Source organism: Polyergus mexicanus, unplaced genomic scaffold (assembly GCF_030449975.1).
Source record: "Polyergus mexicanus isolate NDT 795.1 unplaced genomic scaffold, iyPolMexi1.0 SCAF_8, whole genome shotgun sequence".
Lineage (NCBI taxonomy): Eukaryota > Metazoa > Arthropoda > Insecta > Hymenoptera > Formicidae > Polyergus > Polyergus mexicanus.
Genome location: NW_027223328.1, coordinates 7,577,348 through 7,598,195, shown reverse-complemented (window position 1 = coordinate 7,598,195; position 20,848 = coordinate 7,577,348). Strand labels below are relative to the sequence as shown.

The window sequence follows — 20,848 nt, the reverse complement described above, 5'->3', positions numbered from 1 at the left end:
GAGAAATTTCCATTTATACTTTAGATACCGACGCGCCCCAGCAGGGGGACCGTGCACATTCTCTAATTCAAACGAGAGTCTCGTCCGCGTATATGGAACAGCCGGTCGACGCTATCAAGGCTGATTCGCAGAGGCTGGTTCTGGGACGGGTGGTTCAGACACTAAGCCTGTAGACGAGGAGAAGCACCTGTGTCCCTGCTCCGCCCCCGGCCGAACCGACGACTAGATCGATGCCAGAGCTGGGCTCTCACCCTTCTCCATTCTCTCTCTCTCTCTCTCTCTTCCTCTCGTTCATGTCTCTTCCTCTTTCCCTCCTCCATCTGTCTTCCTCTTTCTCTCTATCTCTTCGCAATATCTTTCTGCGCATCTCCGCACCGGGTTCTCACGGCAAACAATGCACCGCGCGACGCCCTCGAAAACATCCACTTCTCTTGTCGCGGCGACGAGGAAGATGGGAGGAGAGCGGCAGAGAGGACAGAGCTGCTATCCACGCGGGTTCGGAAATTTATTTCCGAGACCAAAAGCTCTCAGCGCTCCCGGATTCGGGAACGAGTACCGTCGCTCTCGAATTTTCCGAATGCCTCGCGAAATCCCGCCGAACTATGCCCGTTTTGATTTATCTGCTAGATGCAAACTCGTCGAGTAATGCCAAAGTTGTTATCGAGTATATTATTTGTCTCACGTAGCGTTATATAAAACACTAAATATTGATTAATGAAACAGAGATATTGACAGTAACTGAATCCGTTCTCGCATTTTTTTATAACCTCATGGTTTTTTTTTTCTTTTCCCCCGCTTACTCGTGTGTAATACCTATCTATTAAAGCGTTCGTAATCATGCGCGGTTCAGATGCATCGTATACGGCGATATATCGTGACGAGCATCCGCCATTCTCGGCCTATAAGCCATGGCAACACAACAAAGATCCTTCATTGTAAAGACGATCGCCGAACAATTACGTTAACGAGGATAATCTCACCAGAAAGGAGAATCGCCGTCGTAAGAACGACGGTGTATTTATCGGACGTCATCTGGCGACTTCGCCAAATGGAATTTGATTGGCCGTTTGCCACAGCCAGCTCTCGGTCTTCGGCTGCTCGTGGTCCTCTCCACATTCTATCCGCGCGTGTATCTATTCTCTCCGGTTCCTCCATTTCCCGCCTATCCTAACTGTCACCGTATACGAGTACACGCGGATGATATACTACGGTCTAACGGCAACCGGTGTACCTAAAGAAATGTAATGTTTAAATTGGTTTAGCTAAAACGGAACGTAAAAGTGATGAGAAAAATGTCTCGATAAAAAGGTTTCTTTTTGGTAAAAATATCATATATTTATTTAATATCATATATCAATATATTTGATGGTTAAAAGTGCTTGATTATAATAAATAAAAAATGAATATGTAATAAAATAGAATCTTTCAAAAATTGCGTTATTAAATTTTCTTAGAAATTAATATAAATATATTTTTTCTTTTAATATACAAAATATAAAATGGATTGAAATCTTTTAATATATATTACAATAGGATAAGAATTATTTCTTAGTTATATATTTTAATGCGTGACATTAAGCGTGAAATTTATATGTTTAGAATTGTCCTTAGAATAAAAAGATTATATTGGAAGAAAAATATTAGATATCGGATTGAAATATTATCAGGTTGACCTGTGAAATCAAGAACGGATAGTAAGAAGAAGACAGTCGATATATTCCAAAGCAGCCATAATTCTTCTATCCGGCTTTAACAAATCTTTGAACGCTGAAACGATATTGGGTCGCGAGGATGCGTATTCGAGCTGCAAAGATCGATAGTCGAGAACCGCCGCGGAATAAAAATTTCCAATCTTACACGCGAAGCTGGTCACTCCAAAGGATTTCTGCGTACTATCTACGAACAAGATCTATCAACTCTTCGTGCGATATGAGAAAGGGGGGGGCTTTCTCCTTCCTCGCCTTCATCTACCCTTTTCCCTCCCCGTTTTTCCTCGACGTCCTCGATTCGACCTTCTTCTCTTCCTCCCCTTCCTTCTCTGGGATAAACCAGGATAAATGTCTCGGAAATATAGTGGGCCAACGTCTGGCAGGGACCGGAAATGGAAGCTTGTGGTCGGATACGGATATGTATTTCGTTTGGCTCGGCGAATTTTTTTTTCTTCGACCGTTCTCGCCCTCATAACAGTTTCTGATATCCGGAATACGGTCTTTACAAAACCCCGACTACAAAATTCCTAAGCCTCGTCCGTAGAGCAGACGCCGCGCTTCTTAAGCCCATCCTAATACGTCCCTACGGATCTCTATTCCATTCCGCGGTCTGCGCTGAAAGGCAGCGCAGTTCTCTTTTTTTTCCTTTGAATTCCGGCGACGTCCGCGTAACGTGCGCGACCGAAGTGTGGCGAGACACAAAAGGATTCGTTGAGCGGATCAGCAACGTTATAAAAGGGCGCAGTTGTCTAAACAGAAATTCATGTCGCCCGTGAAGAAAGAGCGAGACTGGTGAGGAGACAAAGGCGCCTCGAAACAGGTGGCGGTCGATGCCTGCGTATTCTATGACGCGGTGACTTGGTTCAGCCCGATCGCGATGTGCGTGTGTATCGTAGTGAATGGTGATCGATCGACCTATCCGCATCGAAATTCCCTTCTGCACATTCGTCCAAGGCACTCCCTGATCGTTTACTCTTTCTCTAACCCCGACGCTCGATAATCGGTGAAAAGGCAAACAACCTGGTCGAGTATCTACATCCTATTTTCTCTCTCTGCATCTGAGAATTATTCATTTATTTGGTCGAAAAGGATCGAAAAAAATATATGGTAAAATATACAACAGCGACATATATTTCTTCACTATAAATATCGAATTATTTCGCCTAATTTTTTATAGATTAATTCAATCGATTAAAACCCATATTTCCTCAAATTAACTCTGTAGCAAAATCAAATCGAGCTATTTAAGCGGCCATTAATCATCAGTGTAGTATTACAAATGCAATAATTTCATTACTTGGACTATTTATGTGCATAAAACACGAAAACCTGTATCGTATCTCTCGTACGAGCGATAAATGACAAGATGGAAGAATCCAGAGGGGTGGCAGAGGTGCGCGATTAAAAGTCCTTGAGAGGATGCCGCGGATACACAGCTGGCCGGAGAGGTAATTGCGCCACGTGACTGTCGGTGTATAGTGCACCGAGCCACCCTGCACCCCGTCGCGGGCTCCTCCGCTGGTACCGCCGGTACCTCCAGCAGCCTCGAACCCCCGTCGAGTCCCACTCGGTTCCCACCACCCCTTACACCCTCCCCCCCCCCCTCGAGGAACGAGCAACGAGCAATTTCATTACTGCTTAACGCCTGTCATAAATCTTCACGGGCGCCCTCTCGCTCTTTCCTCCCTCCTCCCATCCCCCCATCTCTTCCATCCGCTACCCTGTCGACCGTTGCTGCTCTCTCCCTTGTTTCACCTCTTCTCCACCCGAAGACTCCACCCTCGCTTGTACGACTTCCCGTTTTCTCTCTCACTTTCTCAATTCCTCTCCACTATGTTTCATCGCTTTTATCCTCCGTATCTCCTTCGTACCTTTTTCCTCCTACTTCGCATCCTCTTCTATCGCGTTTACAGATGAGAGAAAAAAGACGAAGAACGCGTAGAATGCCCATTCCACTTTTTTACATCACTGTTTAGAGAAAAATAATGATGAGAAAATATCCCTGACGTTTCATCGCTTCAATGCGCCATTCTTTTTTTCGCCTTCTCGCACTTGTTTCATAATTCTCGTCGTTGTTACACAATTTCCTACTATGCCGCGTCCTAATTTTCCCGAGAAACGAAGAGGGCGAACTGAAGATGAAACCAGTACGATGGAAGTAGGAAGAGGGAAGCCGAGAGGAGCGCTGCAACACAAGCGCGGATCTTCGGGCGTACTCCGTTCTCCCCGCGCATTCCCGCAGTCTTCCTCAGCCGCGAGATTGTCGTTAGACGCTTCATTTACGCCCGCTCTGCGAAATTCACCGGGTGCTTCGCTGGCACCGCTCTGATAAATCGCGCAGTTCGCTTTAAACGTTCCTGGCGCGAGGAGCGGCAACGCGCGTTTCCTCACTTTTTCATCGGCCCACGACCCCGGGCCGGGGTATATCTCTCGCACGTGAGGGCAGTATTTGCCAAGCGGCACGCTCCGGAAAACGGACGCCGAACAATGCAATACGGCAGGGATAATTGCTGCCCGGTTTCGATTTTTTTTTCTGACATTTCTTTTCTTCGTATTTCATAAGATTGAAGGATTACGACTATTTTAAATTATCTGAATTATCATCAGCCGTTATAAATACTTAATATCTGCTAAACCATTAATTTAGAATAGGCCTATAATAATTATAAAATAATTAAATAAAATACTCTATCAAACTACTCTTGTATTATTATCCTATATACATAATAGCGAATTGCGTTAAGCTTACGATCGGATCTCCTACGAATGCTCCAGTGGAATGGCAGTCAGTCATCCTGAACAGTGTCAACGGGCAAGAAAGAAGTCCGACGAAGCACGGCCGGCTTTCTCTCGCCCACAGGATCGGAACGCAGATGGCATTGTTCCATGGCGCCAATGGGTTCTAACGTTAGAGTCGTTGAGGCGTTGATGAGCCGGCACGGTCCACAGATATTTTCTACGGTCTCGCACTCTCTCTCTCTCTCTCTCTCTCTCTCTCTCGATCCTCACAGTCTGCTCACATTCTCGCCCGTGAAAGACAGCGGAATGCGAATCGCCGAGGTGACGCGAGGCCCGACTATAGCAATACGCGGCCGCAAAAAGTCTGTCATCGTCGCGGATACCCGCGGCAAGGTTAACGCGCTGAAAAGTCGCCGCCAGACACACACGATGCAAAAGAATACCGCTTTTAGTATCGTATTCTTTTTTTTTTTTTTTTTGCACGTTGCATTCTTTCAAGCTATTGTTAAACGATCGCAATATTTCGTAAAACATAAAATTTCGCTTCATAGTAAATGCAGACGTTTTACACGGCAATGTTATATGTGTCCTTGACTTTCATGGAAAAACAGAGAAAATGCATACTTTTAATCTTCGAAACGATAGATGTAAAAAAAGGGATGACTCGTGCGGATCGTTGGCGTGTACGATCGATGAAGCGTCAAAAGTATTTTCCGGCGTAATCTGACACGGTTCATATAATTTAATACAGAGCCTATACGAGAGAGGTAAGGTTGTCGTTGGTTCTTCTTACGACGATCTCTTCTTCTTACCCTTCTCTCCGTATAAGGTTACCCAGCCGCATTATACGCGCTTCTTCGGCTATTAACGCGGCTTACATTGTAACTAACCATCGTGTCGCGCCAAAAATCGAAAGCTGAACAGCTCGGGATTCGAAAATAACAGCCAGCAGAGAAGGAAAATGGCGATGAAATTCTATATATCGAATCTCAAGCCGTCTACGAGTAAGTAGACAATGGCGCGAGAATTCCAAAACGAAGAAAATTCCGGCGCGCGATGAGAGATTTATGAGAATGTCTTGGAGAATGTTTTTCAACTACCAAAGTCTAGGAAAACCGAGATCAAAAATATTTTTCTAACAACACTGATCCACTACTGATTACCCGGACCGCTTAGGTTCGCTCCGTGCGCTGCGGCTTCTCCTGCGCGAGGTGTGAGTAACGTCGCTAAATCATACGCGGTTACGACTGCTCTCTGAAGATAACTCGCAGATAAGGAAAGGCGAAGATCATGCCGTGCGCGCGGCTTGGCTCGTGTGTATCGAAGGACTCCATCTGGTCGGAGCCACGAGCTCGCCGTCCAGCCGCGGCGTCAATGTCAACGGCCTAATCATGACTAATGGTTCCTCGCTAGCCGGCTTCTCTCCCTTTTACCCCTCTCGCATCGTCTGTACACATAGGTGGTCACACACGCGGGCACACACGTACGTAGAAAAGCGCTACGTACATTCGTGTAACGCGCGACGGGAAAAAGCGAGAGAGGTAAGCGAGGGAGAGAAAAGAAAGTGAGAGAGAAAGGGATAGACACTTTGCAAAATGTGTACGCGTACCTCGCCTACAGTGACGTTCGCAAGAAGCGAAAGCCGATCCCTATCTCGTCGTGTTCTCTCTACGCTCGGCGATCCGCGCGATCCGCGGTAGACCGTGGCCGACCGAGCGACGGACGGGACGGTGGAGGAACGAAGGGGGAGAGGAGGATAGGTAGATTTTTGTCCAATTAGCATGCACCGCGTTGCAGAATCTTTTGCCGATGCAATCTCTACGTGGCCACGGGTCCATATCTCGCGGTATTACGATTAGATGCAATTTGACGTCGGTATTCTTGGACGCGATATCGCTCGAGCTTCGTATGCATATGCGTTCTATATCGCAATGCCGCGCACGATCTCTCCTCTCGATCCGCCACGATCTCGCCCGAAGACAGAAAACGACCGCCGCGAATCTCGATTATGCCCGAAGCCGAGCCGCATCCGGGCGGATTTTCATCTCGCTTCCCTCGACCGCGTAAAGAGCGAGCGTCGTTTCGGTCAGGTCCTGGCCAGCCAGGAGTGTGAGAAAACGAGTTCGGATGGTCGGATATACGAAGATCTAAACGACGTCGTTATTTAACAGTTATTATCGTTCGTCGATATCGAAATATCTCGAGATAATTATCGGAATTTACATTTTGCTGCGGTTAAGAGAAAAATACGAGACGTGTCATTTTTTTCTCTCTCTTTTCTATTTAAAATGCTCTCCCATGATAATCGATAATCATAGAGCTTGAACGTAACAACCGAACAATCGAAAGCGATGGCTAGTCTAGAGTCAGCATATCTGAATTCCCGGAAGATCGAATAGTCGCGCTATACGCGATTCGAATGAGGCAGGACGAAGGGCGGAATTGCTTATATAGAGATGGCCGTCCGTGATATAAGATCCGGCGGATCCCGTAGGAAATCCCGGGAACGGATCTATCTTACCCCGAGGGATAGCGCCATTGCGCGAAGGAAGAGAGAACGCGCGGGGAAAGGAATTCACCTGTCAGCCTGAATTAAAGGATGGCGGGGAATCGCGCGCGTGTGAGAACCCAGGTCGGCTCGGTTCCCGCAATTGAGGCGTCTCGCAGACCGACTAGTTCCCATTTCGAGGTTGCCGTGGAGAGGATACATACTACCTCAACCTCCATCCAAATCGATCCTCCCGGAATTTTGCGCGAAACTTTCATTAATTAAAATTAAACGGAAAATATCCTACAGCGATAATACTTTATTTAAACATGATTGATCGTGTCTTGGTAAGCTTAATTACAGATTTTCCATTACATAATCGTATGCAAAATCTGAACTAGATAATATAAAGTAAAGGGCACAAATTCTTTTTATATTAAATTATAGATAAAATAACGAGATTGCGCGCTAAAATATTATTAATAAGTTATCTCTTTTATTTAGATACGCAATCACTATATGTTTTAAGTGTTAATCGCGAGTATCTTGACAAGAAACGATGTAATAGAAGGATTTAACGTATAAGATATTATTGATGATACTCTGGGATAATCAGGGATCTCCCGAGGACCGACCCTTGAGCGCAATCCTCTCGCTTCGGCTTCTTTCGCGCGGGATATGCCGCGACGGGCATTTACGCGGCATCGACCGCGAAACGAGTCGCCTCTCAAAAGTCGCCGTATAAGAATGAAGAAAGGAGCAAAGAAGGAGACGAAGAAGAAGAAGAAAACGGGGGAACGATACCGTCCGAAGACCGTGAAATCCGGATCCACTCTAAGCCCCGTTCAGCTGGCGAAGCGACTCTCGCTTTTCTCTCTCTCGTTCTCCTCGTCTTCTGGACGCCCAATCCGATAAAAGGAAGACGCGCGAGAAGCGAGAAGAGAAGAAGCGCGTGGCGAATCGCCACGGAGGTTCGTTCGCCTCGCCGGTTCGTTAACCATCCAATCGCGGCGGTACGAGAGCGGCGAGGACACCGTCGTCGTCCACCGGCGAAGATGCCACAAAAATCTGACGTGACTCGCTTCGGCTATCCAATGCCCCGTCCCTGCGTTCCAAGCCGAGAGAAACGCGAATACGAACACAGCAACAACTTTCTGCTTCAAGATATATCTAAATTGCATCACGCCCAAAGCGTATATACCCCCACGCCTTTCTCTATATTTTACAGCCACAAGATTTTAACGAAAATTATATAAAGTACAATTGTACAATTATTTATTTTCTACATAAAATATATGGATGAAGAACAAGACAGTCCCAAAACGCGAATTATAATTTAAAAATTTTCCTCGCAGACTCGAGTAATTCGTAAATTATATGTCCAGATGTAAACACACGTTAGATTTGTACATATACAATGTATTGTACAATATATGTTAAAATAATTATTAATTAATATTCTATTAATTATACGTTATAAAAATTTACAATATATAATGATTTACTCTTTCGGTATAATTTATAAGTTATCATTGAACGAAATTTATTTAAATTTACTCTATTAATTTACCTATATCCTTTATTATCAATTGAAAATGCTCGACGAATTATATTTTAGCACCATCAATGTCATTTTATAAATGTGTCTAACAATTCGTTGGATAAGTATAAAATGAGAATATATGACAATAGATAAGATAATATTAAAATAATATTAATGTCTATTTAATATAATATATATGAGATGCTTAAAAAATCATTACACGCATGTGTAATAAGATATAATAAATATATCTCAATATACATAAAAAATAATTTAAAAACTTCTAATTAAATTTCTAATCAAGATATTTCAAAAGCTATTTTCGCGTAACGGAAGAAACGTATTGCTGTTGAAGAAAAAATACTTTTACAAAAATTTCACAGCGAAGATCGTTACATTTTTAAATAAAACAATTGCAAGTTATCTTCGCGAGAAAGCCATTTTCCTACGGTCAAAAGATAGAACGCGCACATTCATCGAGATCAAAATCTCACGTTGTCCTCTGAAACGAGCTAGTGCCTGACGCGGTTATATAGATGGATCGTATCAAAATGTCACCCCAATGTCTAGTGCCGTAGCCCTCTTCTCCGCCCTCCCACCTCCTCTCCGATCGCAAAAACTGAACGGACGCGACTCCCTCGTGAGCTACATCATCGCGTTCGTAGATCTCACCGACTCGTTCCCCGCGACCACCGAGAAAATGCTTAATGTATCGCGAATGATATAATCCGTCGGCCGTTACAATCATCATCTCCCGGTCTGACCCCGGGATGCGAGCGGTGTAGAGAAAGATAAGATCCAGCGTGGAACAGAGAGGAGAGGATAAACACAATCGAAGCGTACGAAGGCGCATCAATTATCGATGCCACTTTTGGCCTGCTACGCAGGCTCGCAAGCGCAGGTACGGATTCGATACGCAACCTACGCACGCGTACGCCCGATCGCTATTCCGACCCGTAGCCATCCGATAGGGTCTCTAGAACTGCGTTCTACGGCTGGATGTCCAGCACTCTCCTTAATAGGGTGCCACCGATATCCTTCACCCCCGTCCAACACTCGCGCACCGACGAATAAATACGCGCACATCCACAAACGGATCGCGAGGTTCCCAAGCCCGATACCTTCTCTTCGTATACCTCCGTTTCTCATCTTTATACCCTGAAAGCGTTACCTAGACTCTTAGAAGGAATTTAGAGGTCTACTGGGAATCGCGGGTAACGCACCTTAATGGGATTGGCGTTCGCGGAACGATCATTAACGTCGACGCGCGAATCCAAAGAGAGAGAGAGAGAGAGAGAGAGAGAGAGAGAAAGCGAGAGCAACGTTTTGTCCTTGATGTCCGCCACATCCTGGTGCACGGAGAACAACATGGAAGCGTGCCATAAATCCGCTACGATGCCTCCTGGGACGTCCGCCGACCCCAGCGCTTTCAAAGTTGCGATAATTGCGGACGGTTAAGCGATTATCCAAAGAAGGTCTTACCGGATGTAGTTGAGTAATGATGATGGGGTATCGCGACATCAATCGTGTATCACGATAGCTTGCAATAATAGGCGCTTGTACGATCGAAAGGTACACGTTTTCGTCCATCAAGGCTCCTCTGACGATCGACGCCTGAAGCGCGAGAAAATCGCTGTTACACGAATGCATTGCGTGTATACGCCTTGCTTCGTGTGCAACGACGCCAAAGATCGTTAATAAGCGTAATATACTCTCCGCCGTGCTTAATACTTACGATTAGATTAATCAAACATTGAAACAGCGTCGCATCTCGTTCTACGCTTTTATAACAAATTCATCCGAGGTGTTCTCGAGAAAAGTGCATAGTGTGTCACAAATGCAATAAAGTTATCTTTAACTAGTCTTCTAGTTAATGACCATGCGATCCGAGAGAGAAGAAAAATAAATGGCCCGGATGACTGATAGCACCGGACTGCGAAATCAGTCCCGGGGTTGAAAAAGACGACCGGGCATTAGCGATGTCGCTGTATCAAAGTTAAGCCTATACGGCCGGCTGGGACAGACGTGAGATTACGTCGAGCGACAAGTAGAACCAGAAAGGCTAATGAGTAACCGAGTTAATACCAGGCTCAGTGCCGTGCCCGCTATCGCATACATGGATAGTTAAGTGTGCATGCACACACGTGCACGGATGTGCGACGCGACTACGTACACGGGAGCACGACTTTCTCTCCCCTTTCTCTGTCCGCTCGACGACGGGATCTACGCGTACCGGCCCCCGGTTTAAACCTATGAATGCATATTCAAGATACGAATGTTTTAAATCCAGGCAGGATTATTCGCCGACGAGGAGGTGGGTGGGTACGCTTCTGGCCTCGAGGATCGTGCGAGAGAAAGAGAGGAGAATAGAGAGAACGGCGACCTCGCCGGGGTGTATAAAGACGGGCTATTTTATTATTTTTCATATCGACAAGGGAGAAAGAGAGGTGAAAAAACGGAGAGCACGATGAGAGAACAAGGAAGGAACGGGATAGTGAGGCGCGGCGAGGAGGGGGTGGAGAGGGAGATGAGGGATTAACGGCGATAAATTTCGCAAAAATAGGGGCTTACGCTGTCGCGGGGCGACAGTCTAATCCCAGTTCCGCGCACCGTTCCCCCTCCCTTTCCCCCCTTACGTAGAGATGAGAGTACAGCTCGACGTAGGATCGTCGCGCGAGAAGCGACGAGCTGCCGATGGCGATGTTGGCGAAGGTCCCCGCTTGCAGTTTTTGCAATTATCTTCCCGACGCTCAAGATACTCTTTTTCTCATTTTATTTTTTTAGCCGTCGTTTTCCCCCTTTTTCCGCAGTCAATCGAATCTCGCGAGAACCGCGCTTTTTCGATTCCCCCCCCCCCACCCCCGCCCCGCGCCCCACCGACTCGAAATAAAATGCATTTTTACAAGCGGGCGAACGCGCGCATAACAAGATGGCTGTTTTCCAACCACCCACGATGTCTTCCTCGCGCCATCAAGACTTCATCGCGAAACTTCATCAAGTCGCCTGGGTGGTTTCGGCGGGACGATGCGTCGTGAAGTCGAGCGGAGGCGCATCCGTTGCGGTTTCGTCCGTAATCTCGCGAACGACGCGAGTGGGCGAGGGCAGAGAGCGCGCCGAAGTGGGAAAGAAGGAGTTTCGGCATTCAGGCCGACGTCCAGAACGGACGCAACAATGGCCGCGCATCAACATAATTACAGTTCGCCTCGGTTAGCGGTGCGCGCGAGCCCGACAAGAGTCAAGTATTATATTCAAATGCGAAGCGAGGCGGCGCCAGTAAGCAAAGCAGAAATGTTAAAGGCAGAAGGGGTTGCCGTGCCCCACGGCCGAACGGCGGAGGTTGAAGGTTGTAAGTTCATGGAGGGAGAGGGGCTAGGAAGAGAAAGATACCCGGAGAAGAACGGGAGGACAAGGACCGAAGGACGCAGAAATGTCGCTTCGAGCTGTCTGGCGAGTACCGAAGAAAGGAAATTACGTCGTCCGGCACCTTCGCGACGTTTCCTCCTAGCTAAAGGAGAGGTAAAAGGAAGAAACGCGAGGATTCCGGTAACCGCGTGTAGTATTATATCGTTTGTTTCATTAGTTTCAAAAGCATTGCAAATAACATCATATCGAATTCGGATATTTCCACGATTTTCATTTTTAATAAAACATTTGAGATGTAATGAAGAAAAAACATCGTGTCATTTCTTTTATATATTTTTCGATTAATTCAAAATCTCTCGGTAATTAATTTGCATATTTATTCCTTGTGATTTTTAATAATATATCTTGATACAATTATCCTAACCTGCAAGGCAAGGATTATAAATAAATAATATATCTTGATATAAATATAAACATTTACAAAATGAATTTCGCGCAAACACGCGAATCACATTACATATCACAGCGGCGACATCGTCGAGCGTGAGAATCCTTCTGTAGTCACGTCGTAAGATTAAGGAATGCGGACGGAATAAAAGACGTCCCCGGAGAAGGAGGCGGACGATACAAGGGGATACCAGGGCAAGCATTGACTTCCCGGGCGAGGAAGAAACGAAGGCTCAAGGATTTGTTCGAGCGGAAAACTGCCGGTCGATGTATGCAAACGTCTCCTCCACGTTCTTCGGTGCCGATAGGGTGACAACGGGCGTGTCGTGTCGCCTACGGGAGCCGGTTTCCGCGTCGCGAAAGAATTGTCCGTCCGCGTGACGCGCATTCGTGGCGAGCATCGCGAAGCGAAGCGGATGCGAAGCGCGATGTCGGGCAGGCCAAACCTCGCGGACCTTGACCCACGACACGTCAAGGACGAGCGAGCGTTACCGGAAGCAGGTGGATAATGGCCGCCGGTCCAGGGGTGCCAAGGGGACAATAGATGTCAGTCGGTACGCAAGCGGCACCACGGCGGGATCGAGATAGCAGATCTAAGTGGGCCATACCGCGCTACGGTTATGGCGGCATAAAACGCTCCGCTAGTACCGGAGGGGGGGCGTCTGCGCGGGCACAACCGACGGGCCGTGCCGTAGTCAAGTTGAGTGCCGGAGAGAGAGCCCCTTTACGGCCGAAAAAACTGCCGCTATGATTGTCTATGCAAATTGTTTAAGATATCCGGGGTGAAGGCGTCTTTTGCGGCCGCCGTTTCGCGAAAACCGACACGCCGGAAACTACTGCCGGCAGTGGCGCTCAGCCGTCATCTTATTCTTGTATACCATACTCGTATATACCCAATAATTCCAATATCCAATATGCATAGACGACCGTCTACGTTCTTTTAACAGAATGCGATATTCTAGAACGGGGTACGTGTAACTTTTATAATATTCAATGCCTCATAAAAGACACATGTTTTATCTGTTAAAAATAATTCATAATGTGTCGGCTTTCTTTTTTTCGAACGAACGAATAAAAATAAGATCTGTACAAGCTACCTGTTGGCTTTTATCGCGCTATAAAGTAGTAGACATTCTATGTTACATCATACCTTGATGGCGATACGAATGAATTAAAGATCGTATCAAGATATATTGCTATAGCGGCGCGCGAATGGCAAATGAAGCGCGTTTCATTATCGATCTCGATAGAGAGACGTTAACGTTTCAGTCTCTAGGACTCTACCACATGCAGATAATGATATTACTGGTTTGTGGTTTGCAGCATGCCGGCCTTACGTATCTTAGATAGCTTATTGATTGCCTCGACTGCACTTTGCTCTCTCATTACGACAATGTAGAAATTGCAGAGACAATGTATATGCTCTTGTACGCCAGACACAGCCACTTTACCAATTTACTCGCGGTTTTAAACTTTAATGTTTTGTACATTTAATATTATTATAATCGTAATGACTTGTCTCAGTTTTCGAGCAAATATATTTTAACAAATTTTATACTCTATTCTCAATATAATCTAATAAATATCTCCGCATAAAGATTTAAATCATCTCTCATTATAGCAATAAAATATAATTGTCGAATACAAAAATATTTTAAATTTAATCAGATTCATCGCTACAAATTTAATTTCATATATATCTAACATATCTAACGTATCTAACAAATTCTTGCTTACGGAAAACGATTGTGAACAGCATCCAATATGTGAAATAAAGTGCCATAAAGTGTAGAGCTGGCAAATGTAATTTCATAGAATGTTTCCATTGATATAAGATATAAGAAGACTACAGAACCAAGCTATGGCCGAGAAAGGATAGTGGAAATGACAGCAAGAACGGTAAAGCGATGGGATAAAGTGGTAGTAGAAAATTGGAGAACGAAAGGTACGACAAAGCGGAAGAAGAAGCAAAATCGCAAGAAACTGCAAACTAGACGGATATGTCTCTCCAGTAAATTAAAATGGATTATATATATGTGAACTCTACGTTCAATTTTATTTCTCTTCTCTATCGCATTCTCCAACCTGCGTCGTCTGCTAACTAATAATATTTATCGTACGGTATTTAGCGTGTGACGATATTTAAAAATCGATGCACAATCCCATTTTATTCGAGAAAGAAGAAAATAATAAAATTCGCAAGAAATTTCTGCTTAAAAATTGAAACCTCGAGAAACGTTTTTTTGAATAACAAAAAAATTAATTGATATTATGTTCTCGATACATATTCTGCCAAAATAATATTAAAGTCTTTTTCACACACGCATAAGTCAAATATTATATTAAATGCAATGAGAAACATGAAGAGAACATGAAGCATGATGCGTGCGATTTAAATTCTAAAGCCTGATAAATACCAATTTTCATTTTGAAAACAATATAGAACGAGCTTCTAGGGATATAATATCCGAAGGTGTACACGAGAAAGGACGACGAGAAGGGAAATATTAGGTCGGTATCCACAATTCTGGAAAGCCCAACTCCGCCGTTCGGGGAAGGTCGGGACACGGACTCGACCATGATGTATGCTTCTCTTCCGTCTAATTAAACTTAGGGAGGGTCGCAGAGTTGGTTGGTACGCCGGTTGTACGAACGTACGTACGGTCGGACTGACAGCGAGGGGAGGATGGCTTTCAAAATGACAACCGGAGAGAGCGAGAGAGAGAGAGAGAGAAGAAGAGAGAATCGGCACTACTGAGCGAGAGAATGATAGAAGAGAGATCCGCGTCTCTCCGCGAACGCATGAAACGGTACTTATAGCGAGAGTGGGATCACCATCGACTTCCTCCCAGGAGACTCGATGCACTTAACTTCTATTACATTATTCATACGCGGCGATAAACAATTCCCTGAAAAAAAGAAGACGACGGCGGAGCCACGCCGGACGTTCGTACCGTACAAAACTTTTATCGAGCATTGGCAAGCGTCGCGATTTTCGAAAATATCGCCGAGTCATCGTAACGCGGCAAAACATAGCTAGCCAGTGCGGGGATCTGCGCCAACGAATACATAAACTTGCTTTTAGGAAATTCCATTAATCTCCAGTTACACTCCGCCACCATATACACGAAGTTCATTTTGTGCAATATATCGATTATTTTGAGCGAGATTATTTTCTTTTTTTTTTTTTCCTTATCCGTCACTTTATGATTGTAACAAATACTATTCTCTCTCTTAAAAGTATCATATATCGATATAAAGATCACTATTTGATTTCTCACATTCCTTATCATCGGGATCAATTCATATAAATTATGATTCAAGACAGACTTACAAGAGCGCCAACACTTGTGTATGATCTTTTCGGTCAATCGCGAATCGTACTTTATGCTGGATTGCCTAATCTAAATTGATTAATAACTTGGCACGCCCGTATAGATATACGGATAAGGAAATACATGGTATCCGAGAGAAAAAAATACGCAATAATATTAATAGCTTCTTCGAAGTTACGACGAATCCAAATCGAGAATTCGATTATTCAGTCAACAATATGATATTTTTTTCAGAACCGCGCCTTACAATAAAATAATAAATGCTATATATTCCTCTGAAATGTCCAATTCGCATCGAAGTATGCATTGAATAGGCGAGGCGTTCTATTTTTCTATACTTACTTTGCAACATTTATATGTCTCTATATCCGTTAGTCGTAGCACGAAAATTATATTGAGAATTTATCATTATATTGCATTACAGAGATTATTATCTATTTACTCTCCCTCTCTTTCTTTCTGTATATGTTTGTGTGTGTTGATAGACTCAATCTCTCTCGTGTAATTTTATTCCTCGCAACCTATTTACCTCCTTCATCCTCTCCTTGCCCTATCTTTTTTCGCTTTATATGTTTTAATGCAATACTTGCCGCGCATTTCAGTATTCGCTTTTCCATTGAATGCTACTTATTTCCCTCCGTGTCGATCCCTCTTCATTTATATCTAAACTATGTGTATACATACATAAACTATGTCTATTGAACCGTGCCGCGGTACACTCGGCTGCTTCCCGTCTACCGTGTCAATACGGACTAGCTGGCTGTTAGGAAACGGGACAGACTATTGGCGCGCCCCAACAAATTCCTTGGCGCGGACGTCGTGCGATTCCAAATGTTTAACTAGCTAGGTGAAATGATGACAGAGCCGATAGTTGAACACGACCTGAAATTCTCGACGGTAATGCTGCCACGACATGAAACCGGTATGAGCAACGATCGGCATATTGGCGTTAAACACAATGAGTTTATGGCGAATACCAATTCGCTACCAAGCATTGTCAAGGAACTTTGGAGCGTATCATATAATATTCCGTTGTTTATCGAATTGTGTTACCGCGATTGTGACATATACTTAAGTCACTTGGCAACAAAATCGCGGCAGGTCATCGATTCCTCCAGATTGTTAAGACGCGTGCGTCGCCGTTATGGAGAAAACAGGAAATTAGGACATTAAAGGAAGAAACGTAAGATCGATAATTCGTTCGGCGAAAAAAGATAAAATGTCGAGGAGAGGCGCTTAAAGACCGTGGCACTTGAGTAAATACACGACCGTCTCGCGCCGGTTACTCTTTCGAGATGTAATATGTATCCAGTTCACCGAATGAATTCCGAATCCGCGGTATAGTCGCTTAATCGCTCGTAATAACGCCGAGACGACCCGATCGTTGCGAAAAACCTTCGTAATTTCTGGCGGATGGTACCGTATAATCGCTAGCGGACGAGTTCCGTGAGTTCTGATGCGTCTTCAATTTGACGTTTTTTTTTTCATCATTACAGCAAACACATTTATATCTTTTACGACAATCCGATGAACTTCAAACGAGAAAAACGAGAAATATTCGTATTCTTTCCTTCTTTCAATTATATTTTAAACTCCGCGCATTTTAATTTAAATATATATGATCAAAATTTTATCGCTAAGATAATTATAGTATGAAATTATATTTCGGCATAAATATAATTTAGAGAACGCATTAGATAAGAGTATATTCAAACAAAAATTGCCCCGATACGTATAAGAATTAATGAGAATGCAAGGCACATAGGGGATTAGTGCGCGCATATCGAGCAAAACTCTCTTCGTACTCCCGGACGTACATCGAAACAAACTTTGAACGAATCGACAGACATCGAAACTCAGTCGTCGGGGGACGTTGCATCGAGTCCCAATGCCATCGTCGCTTTACACTAAAATCCTTTTAACTTAGGCACCGTGTATGTGAGAGAGAGAGAGAGAGAGGTCGTTAATATCCGCGAGAGCTCTCGACGACGCGATTAACCGAGAGGCAAGAGAAGCGCCGACCACGGACACGTCTTTCTACGAGCGAGCGCGGTATCGTCATCGCGCAAACAACGTATATGCATTAAACCATGAACCCACTATCCCTGACGTCATATCCAATACACATTGTTCGAGGGTTGCCGAAGCCGCGATACAGGGAAGCGAGGAGAAGAGGAAACGATGGGACGGTGAGTGAGGAGAGGGAAGAGGGGGGGGGGACGGTAGGTGGCTGCAGGGTGGTTTCGAGGATGGCTGCCAACCCCCCTAGTGCGGTAATGGCATTAACCGAGCTGCAATATGATTACCGCTCTCGCAAGGTAACCTGATCACACCCGAAATCTATGGGGTGTCCAAAGTACGGGAGAACACGAGAGAGAGAGAGAGAGAGAGAGAGAGATGGAGAGAGATGAAGATAGAGAAACTTGTGCAGTGAGGGACAATGTATTGCTTGGAATAGCCACGCAACGTTACGCAACTGCGGCGACCGCCGTCGACGCTGGGGGTTCGGCTGGCGTTCTCCCCCTTAATCGCGTTGCGCTTTTTGCGGCTCAGATTACCCGTGAATCATTAGATACTCGGGAGCCCGGTAGAATCGAGAGCCACCACTACCACTAACGTACTACGGATCATTCCTTATCTCAGTATTACGAGATTAGGCTCCTGTCGTTTCTCTATCTCTCTCTCTCTCTCTCTTTCTCCTGTTTTTTAGCTCTCCTCCTTTTGTTCAACGAAGTGTGCTTTTTTCGCTAATTGCTCGCGGACTGACGTTGACGCGTGCCGAGAAACGGAATTCTTTTTCTCCGAAGACTCAACGAGAAATCCGGATAGAATCGATCCGTCAAGATATAAATATGTCGTTAAAAAAAGTAAATCGTACATATTTTTATATTGAGATGGAAATTAAATCTTTACATTATTTGATCAATGGTTATTAACGGCTTTGACAAAAAAGTTATTAACGACTTGAATAATCACAAATATATATCAGCGACATATTTTTTTTTTTTTCTTATTCGCGATTATGAGTAAAATATGCATGAAATGATACATTCACGGATAAAATTGACGAATAACAATCCGTTCCTTTAACAGCGATATCGGAAGGCTAAGAAGCTTTCGAAAACAGGAAGCATTCTCGATGTGCTATATGAGGAAGAAGGTACTTACCGTGAGATGTTGAAAGAGCCACGCCCTGAGGATGTTCGTCGCAACTTTAGGAAAGATACCCCGTTTCTTTTGGTTTTTCTTGCCCGTCGAATCGTCGTCTTCCTCGCCCGTACCCTCGCCACTACCGATACTCGCGTTACTCGCGTCACCTGCAACAGTAAGATGAGAGCCAAGGTCACCACGTGCCGCCTCGGTAATCAGTCCGCAAAAAATTCCTAATTTTTATCTTTTTTATATATTTTCTTAATGAAGATAAATATATATATATATATATAGAACATCGGATTTTTGAAATCGTTTAGAATAAAAAAAATGTCAATTTATTGTCAATAAAATATATACGCATTAGATGAGATTAGTTAATTTTTCATTAAAAAAAATTCAATGAATAAACTATGAGAGATCGATTTTGATTAAATCGCAAGATGCCTCGCACGTCGAAGCAGGATTTCCGACGCGTTTAAACCGCGCTCCGATTTTCCGTCCATACCCTAGTGGGCGATAACTACCTCGACCCTAGGGCTGGTTCCCATGCATACAAACACCATTAAGCCACCCGCAATCACCCAGCCCCCTTCGACCCGACGGACCCCGTACACACGCTCCGTTCTCGGCTCACCCGCGTACCCCTGTCTCCTTTTCACCCCACTTCGCCGTCATCCCGCGTGCATTAATTCCCCGTCATTTATCAATCTTAGCTTTTTAATTGCATAGTCACTGGGGACTCGAGAAGCGGGGCAGTAATGAGAGATATTAAGACGACTTTGGTTACGCTCTCCGGTAGCTAATGTCATTTTTTCATATTATTAAACGTGTTTCGAGTTACTCATTTTACTATACGCGCTGTGCTCATAAAATTGCTTATATATTTTTTATCTATTATATAGTATAGTATATTATAAAAAACGTGTACTAGATACATTGCCCACACACACACACACACAATATATATATATATATATAATCTAAATTCTTATTGCAGAAAGGAGGATACCTCACGTCAATCGCAAGTTTTCATTTGGCAAGATGCAATATTACAGGTTACGTGGTTGTGACGATACTACGAGTATGATCGTTGTGACGTGGGGTTGGAAGATGGCGATTATGGAATAAAATGCAATTTCGTCGGAATTGCCGTGATGTCCCGGCGAATCAATCTCCCGGACGAGTCTGAGCGCCGGAAGTTCGAGGTTCCCTTTATTCCTTCTCCTCGCAATCAGCCAGAAAGGAGGGCTACTTACGCCAGCGGATTATAAATGACCGAGCCTTATCGTGGTGCCCAAGGCCCCGGTTCCCAAGGTTCTATCGTAACAGAGAGATCAGGGTGAGCTCGGCGCTCCCAGGGGGTTCACGATGACAGGTCGCCCGGGAGCGCCGTCGACTCACCCCTCTCGCTCGCCAAAGAACGGTCTCGTGCCTGAGATTAACTTTGAATTCGTCGAGCGAACCGTCGTTGGGTGAGGGACGAGCGACGGACGGGCAGGCAGGCAGAACGAAAAATTTGTCCGTCGTAGGAACGGACGGACCGGAACGACGGGAGATCGATGGAAATCGGTGCCGCATACGACGTATTCTCGCGTACGCCGCTTTCCTCAATCGCTCCGGGGGAGAGAAAACGAGAAAAGGCTTTAGATTTGCGATCTGGCTTGATGGGCATTCACCGTGTCGTGACGCGCATTCGTTTCGATATGATCCGGACAAATTTTAAGAAATGCAATTTTATACGGGAATCGACGGTAATTGGAAAAAAAAAAAAAAAACCTTTTTGTTAGTGTCTGTAATTTGTAATCGTGAAAAATTAAGTAAAAAAATAACCCGATTCAAAAGCTATCGGATACATTTACGATTGCTGAAAATAAACGGACAAATTGAAAAACGTTAAGATAGCAAACTACGTAAGCGTTATGGATTCGTTGGATTAGTTTTTCACGTGGATCGGCGATTCTGACGATCATTTTTTTCCTTATTGACCAAACCTGTTTTCCATCCGGAGCGTAAGACGACTCATTGGCGGCGGTCGTTGCGCGTATACGACAAAAACGACCCGTTAATGGCG

At 44.6% G+C, this 20,848-nt stretch overlaps 1 protein-coding gene across 2 annotated transcripts in view; it reads right to left on the bottom strand.

The window, feature by feature from the left end:
- Positions 1-20,848, bottom strand: part of Hth (Meis homeobox homothorax) — a 384,416-nt gene that overhangs the window by 127,900 nt on the left and 235,668 nt on the right. For both annotated transcript variants that reach the window (XM_070300419.1, XM_070300420.1), the window contains exon 10: positions 18,793-18,941. In XM_070300419.1, the coding sequence (XP_070156520.1) occupies positions 18,793-18,941 (149 nt within the window). The remainder of the gene's footprint in view (positions 1-18,792; positions 18,942-20,848) is intronic.